At 50.8% G+C, this 6,453-nt stretch overlaps 1 protein-coding gene across 1 annotated transcript in view; it reads left to right on the top strand.

Annotated features, from left to right (window-relative positions):
* The window catches only part of NF2 (neurofibromin 2 (merlin)), a 30,091-nt gene extending 23,831 nt beyond the window's left edge, over positions 1–6,260 (top strand). The window contains exons 14-15 of the mRNA XM_009999484.1: positions 3,683–3,813; positions 5,981–6,260. Of these exons, the coding sequence (XP_009997786.1) occupies positions 3,683–3,813; positions 5,981–6,173 (324 nt within the window). The 3' untranslated portion in view covers positions 6,174–6,260. The remainder of the gene's footprint in view (positions 1–3,682; positions 3,814–5,980) is intronic.
* Positions 6,261–6,453: the final 193 nt, after the last annotated feature.

Raw genomic sequence — 6,453 nt, 5'->3', positions numbered from 1 at the left:
GGATGCATGGAGCTCAGCTCCACCCCTCCAGCTGCATCTGCCTGCAGGCAATCCGTGCAGAACCACCTCCTCCAGACACATGGCTCTGCCTCCTCTCTTCCCTGAAGAGCCCTGGCCTTCCTGAGGTGGCTGCTGAGGCCAGGGAGGGATGGGGACAGGGAGGATGGGGACGTGCTTTTGTCCTGTCCACTTGGGTGGCAGGGTCCCTTATGCAGCAGCCACCCCTAGGAGAAGCCCAGTGTCACACAGACTCTTGTATTCCAAGGTCAAGAAGAGGCAAGTGTGGCAACACCTTTCTGGCCCTTCTATCCCCTTTCACACCAGTCTCACCTCTCCCTTCCCCTGTGGCCTCTCTCATGGCTCTGCTGCTTTTGTGTTTGGGGCAGACTGGTGAGATGTGCAGAGATCCTGTTCCTGCACTGGATTTGAGCCAACCTCCCTCCCCTGCCAGCACCCAGTGGGTGAGCACAGCCCAGGGGAGGGAGGGAGCCCAGGGTGGCCTGAGGGATGGAGCAGTTCTGAAAGCTGCTGTTGGGAGGCTCCTGTCCCTCAGGTGAATGGCAGCTCTGTCAAACAGCACAGGATTCCAGCTCCTCCTTTCCTTAATGAGGGGCTAATGCTGAGTTTCTTCTTTTCTGTGGTCCCAATACTTGTGCTGTGTGTGTGTCTGTGGCACTGGGAGCCCAGACGGGGCTACCCTGGGGGGAACAAGAGCAGGAGAGGACAGGGGAAGTGGATGGATGCGTTGCAGAAAAGGCAAGAAACAGTTAATTTGGTGTTGTTTTTTTTTCCCCTGTAACTTTCCAGTCTCCCATGCAGGTTCTTTCAAGCTTGTTTCAGTGTCTTTTTAGTCCTTGAAGCCCAGGCTGCTTTTGTGATGGGACTGGTAGGTGATGCATGAGAGAGAAGACGTGAAGCTGAGTCTCAGACCATCAGGGCTGGGAGAACAATTCATTCTTTCCTGACTTGGCAACAGCTCTTTGCCTCCTTCATTGCCCTTCAGGTACCACTCATGGCAAGACTAAAGGCAGGCATCTCTTCTCTGATCCTCTTGAAGTAGCAGGTGGCTGTTTTGGGCTTGCCCAAATTCTTGAGCAGCCAAGAACAGGCAGTGGCAGCAAGAGGAGGAGCTGGCGTGACACGTCTTGCTCTTTGCTTCCTCTGTCTTACCTGTTCTGTACTCCAGAGGGATGGCCACTGTCAGTGTGGTGCTTGCCTCTATTAACAGCAGGGAATTGTTTTAATGCAGTAGCAGGGCTGTGCATTGTGTTCCAGGTGAGGAAACACCCAAGGGAAAAGGTCTGTGTCCCCTTTATCATCCCACGTCCCAGCGATATCCCGTGTCCCCTGGATTAAAAATCTCTGCGCTTCGTGCAAGACTTCCCTGGGATTGTTCCAAAAGGCAGGGAAATTATTTGCTCCAGGTTAAGCCTGTGCCTTTGGAGGCCCTCAGCATGCTCTTTGCACTTCCCGTGCTCTTCCTCACTGCTGCAGCTCTCTGACTTCTCCACCAGTTTTTTCAGTGCTTCCCGAAAGAGCCGTGCTGAGGAGAGGCGAGGAAGTGGCTGTAGCAACCCTGACAAATTGGCATCTGGACTTAATGATTGCAGCAACTCAAATTCCTGCTCAACTGTTACTGCTGCTGTTTGGGTTTGTGGTTTTTGGTGTTGGGTTGTTTTTTTTTAAAAAAAGAAGAAAGCCCAACAAGCTTGGACTGAAAAACATGCTGAAGGTGATTTGAAGGCCAGCAGGCTGGTTCTGGTGATCCTGGCTCCCCTGCACAGCAGAACCTCACGTAGGAAGGGCTTTGTGAACACCTGTGTGCCTTACAGGGAAGGGACCTGAATGTCAATGTGATGCAAGTATTGAAATCAGTTAAGTGCTTTGGCAGACCTGTCCCATTTCCTTTGAGACTGGAATTGAGGTGCCCAGTTGTCCTTTCCAGCTCCTGCTCCAGAATTAATGTGGCTGCGCTCTGCGCCAGCAGCTGTCGCCGAGGAGAGGAAGAAATGGTGTTTCCTTGGGGGAGTCTGACTTACCTGGAAGGCTCCAGCCAGGAGCAGAGCAGTTTCAGGTGCCACCTTGTTTCTTCTTGTACTCTGGTGTCTGCATTCCAGCTTTGGCTCTGCAGGGTGGATGAAATTTCGTGCCTGTTTGTCCAGCTGGAGAGGGAGTAGGGGACGAGTCCTGGCTGTTTGTGAATTCCAGGCTGTGGGGAGGGAAGAGGCAGGTTATGGTGCAGAGTAAATCTGTCACCACCCGATGCTAGTGGTTCTTGTTCAAGCAGAGCTAACTGCAAACAATCCCCAGAGTATCCCATGTAGAAGAAATGAGGGAGAGAAATAACCAGCTGAAGCCTGAGATCTGGTTTACTGGGGCAGGTACCAGACTCTGCAGCGCTGTCTCCTGCCATCCCTCAGTCCAGGCTGGTTTGGGGACATTATTTTCATTACAAGAAACCCTTAAAGCAAGAAGGAGTGTCTGGCAGAGAGGTGGGTGACCTTTTGGAGGCCAGCCTGGATTTCTTGTGCCTGAAATGAGCTGCTGGCAGCAGCTCTGACTCAGATCCACGTGCACTGTCTGCCATCTGAAGCCACTGTGCCACCCTTGACGTGTGGCTCAGCTAACATTCTGCAAGAGGAGAGTGATGATTTCAGTCAGGATGCTTTTTTTCTGCTGATAATGAGCCCATTTATTAGAGGTGTGGCAGAATTTTTGACTGAGAGAAAGGGCATTTATTTATTTTTTTAGGGGAAAATAAAACCTGAGGGCCTGGCAGTGTGTGTCAGTGGGGGATCTCGCAGCATTTTGCAGGAGGAAGAGTCACACCAGGTGTGATAGGAGTGATTCCCTGTGTTACCTCTGCATTTCCAACTGAATCCAGCAGTGGTTCCTAAACACTTGGGACTGTAAATTGCTTCGAAGAGTTAAATGTCTTGATGCATCTCTATGAACCTGACTGAAATTGCATCCTGAGTTAACCCTTGGGGTTACATTGGTCTTTGCTCACACTGAGGGGAGCAGTGCAGGACTCTGCTGTCCTCCAGGGTCTCACGTTGCCCCTGTTCACAGCTTGCACTTGTAAAGTTGGATTTGATGTTAAGTAGCTGTTGGATGTCTCCCAACAGGCAGCTTCTGTCTGGCATTGTTCTAAGTGGGACAGCACTTCTTCTACCACAGAGAGCTGGGTCCCAGAGGAGCAATAGCTCTGAATTGAAGAGCAAATTGGGAAAGGAGCAAGAGGGATCTTTGGGCTGAGCTGGTGCTTGGGACTCTGGGCTTGTCTGGTGCTCTGCTCCTGCAGTGCCTTGGGGTGCTCCCCATCTTCTGTGGGAACAGATGACTGGCTGCAGAACAGCCTCAGAACCTGCTCTCTAGAAACAATCTGCTCTCCAGTTTGAGGCTGGTTCAGACTGGTGGGGCTGTACTGCACCAGGACTACCTGTGCCCTGTCCCTTTCCCTGTGCACGATCTCCAGTTCAGCTCCTCTGGAAGGTAGAATACACCCAGCTCTGGGGTGTGTCTTGTTACCTGAGTGAGTAACAGATCAGGACCTGATTACAGCACTAGTGAGTAGCACCTTGTGCTGAGGTGCTGCTCTGGTTTTACCTCTGTGTTGCAGAACATTGGCTGTAGGAACACTTCTGTGGCCAGCAGTGGCTCATTTGTGCTCTCTCTCTAGCAGTCCATGAACTCCAGTACAACAGCACTGCCCACAGACCTGCCGAGCTTCAACCTCATCAGTGAGAGCCTCTCCTTTGACTTCAAAGACACGGACATGAAGAGGCTTTCCATGGAAATCGAGAAAGAGAAGTAAGTGGTGGCCAGACCAGGGCTGGGATTTGTGCTCCGGTTGCCATGGGAGGAATTGCCCCGGGGCTGGGTGGGACTTTGATGGCCCAGACAAGCAGTGGTGCCAGGTGAAAAGAGAAGTCTTTCAGGTTCATTTAGTAGCTGCTGACCATTACTCTGGGTGAGGACTGGTGTCCCAGATGCATCCCTGCTCCTGCCTCAAGGTGTGTTTGAGCAGGCTGAGCCCTGCACCCACCTCTCCCAGTGGCTAAGGCTTTAACCACGTGTTGGTATAAAGAGTTAACAGCAGGCTGCTTGCTGCTTCACTTGCATTTGCAGCACATCCAGAGAAGTGTCAGGATAGTTGGGAGTCTGTGCTGAAGTCCCATGTTAGGGCTTTAACCCCCTTTTCTTGGAATCTGTGTCATGTTTATCTATAAAAAGCGAGCGCAAGCAAGCTGGGCTGTGGCTGGGAGCTTTGATCTCCTGTTTTCCTCAGGGTGTGAGTCTAGCCTTCAAAATTACAAATTTAGCAGAAATCAAAGCAGATCAGATTTTAATCTCTGTAGTAATATTGTGCTTTGCTTATTGATTGGGTTGTAGATCAAAGCTAGAAGGGCTCTGCCGTAGCATTCGGGCCAAAACTTCCCAGGGCTGGAATGAAACACCCCTGAAGCCCAGAAGGTGGTTAATTTTGAGTACCCTCTCCTTTGTATGGAATAACAGACCACTCTGCTAGAGACAGAGATTGAAAACTTGTCTTAAAGCTAGAAGGGAAAAGATAGCAGCTGAAAATGACTAGATAATTCCTGGTTCTGTACCCAGGTTGCTAACTAGGTCATCCCACTCTCCAAAGCAGGAAGAGTTTGGCTCTGCTTTCCCTGCCTTCTCTGGGACTCTGCTTCTTCCTCAGGCACTGAAATAAGCCCCACTACAAATTTTGGCACTCTGGAAAGGTTCTTGTTATGCTGCTGGCACTTTGACCTGGGTCTCAGTGTTTAATCACAATACAAGTCTGGCATGATGTGATTTTTCACCAGTTGATGCTTCCTCGTGGAAGGCTTCATCTTTTCTGGCCAAGCCCTGAGAATGGTTGGGGTTTGGGTGTTCTTATCCTGGGAGTTGTTTCTGTCTCCAAGGGACTCTGTGTGTCTAAAAGATCCCTGTTATTTTGGGGCCAGTATTTGCTCCCACACATTTTCCAAGCTAGATGGCTCTAAAACATGAGAAGTCAGCAGAACAGAGTCCTGCCTTCCTGGAAGGATTCGTGCCTGGGAGTCTGGGAGCTGGGTTTGAGAGAGGGTGCAGTGAAGTAGAGCAGAACTGCTTAACCCACTGTCCTGGAGACCTGTGGAATGTTCACCTGTGTCACAGTGCAGCTCCACTTGGAAATGGGGGGATGTATAAATATCATCCAGCAGCTCTAGTTTGGCTTTTTTTTTTTTTATAGTAACAGAACTTAGAGATTTTTTTCTAGGGTCTGCTGTCTGATTCTTTTTAGAATCATAGAACGGGTTGGGTGGGAAGGGACCTTAAAGCCCATCCAGCCCCAACCCCCTGCATGGGCAGGGACACCTCCCACCAGCCCAGGCTGCTCCAAGCCCCATCCAACCTGCCCTTCAACACTGCCAGGGATGGGGCAGCCACAGCTTCCCCGGGCACCTTGGGCCAGGCTCTCACCACCCCCACAGCAAAGAATTTCCTCCTCATGTCCCATCTCATTCCCCTCTCTGCCAGTTTAAATCTGTTTCCCCTTGTAATGTCACTACAAGCCCTTGTCCCAGGTCCCTCCCCATCTTTCCTGGAGCCCCTTCAGGCACTGGAAGCTGCTCTAAGGTCTCCCTGGAGCCTTCTCTTCTCCAGGCTCAACACCCCAACTCTCCCAGCCTGGCTCCAGAGCAGAGCTGCTCCAGCCTTCATAGCATCTTTGTGGCCTCCTCGATACTCTCTCCAGGAGCTCCACATCCTTCTTATGCTGAGTGCTCCAGAACTGAACACAATTAGTAACAAACAAATCATTGCTCAGAGTAGTTTATTATGTGCTGTAAACTCATGTTGTCAGTTCCACACCCCAGAGCTGATGAAAATAAGCCTCTTTTTCTGTCACGATTCCCTGACGCAGTATCATGACCTGCACAATACTGTGCATCTGGCCAGTACTAACCCAGGGCTCTTTTGCCTGTGCTAGGGTAGAGTACATGGAGAAGAGCAAACACCTACAGGAGCAGCTGAATGAGCTAAAGACAGAAATTGAGGCACTGAAGCTGAAGGAGAGGGAGACAGCCCTGGATATACTGCACAACGAGAACGCCAGCCGAGGCAGCAGCAAGCACAACACTATCAAAAAGGTATCAGAGGGCTCCAGTTTGTATCTCACCTGATGAAATCCTTGAAACACTGCAAGGAAATAACCCTTCCCTTTGGCTTAGCTTTTGCACAAGTTGTTATAATAAAATGGTTTGATCTAGGTTTTCTTCCCTAGCTGCTTAGCTTTGAACCAGGGTGCAGAGAACTTCAGCTTCTGCTGGCTCCTGGGTTCTGTTGCCACAGCTGAGCCTTGCTCCCAGCTGTGGGAGGGGGTGCAAAGGTCTGGAGGTTTGAGTGTCTTGCTGAACCTTAACAGGGATGCTGTTAGAGGGGGCAGGGCTGTGGGGCAGGTGG

Source organism: Chaetura pelagica, unplaced genomic scaffold, assembly GCF_000747805.2.
Source record: "Chaetura pelagica isolate M959 unplaced genomic scaffold, ChaPel_1.0 scaffold576, whole genome shotgun sequence".
Lineage (NCBI taxonomy): Eukaryota > Metazoa > Chordata > Aves > Apodiformes > Apodidae > Chaetura > Chaetura pelagica.
This window is presented reverse-complemented; position numbering and strand designations above follow the sequence as displayed.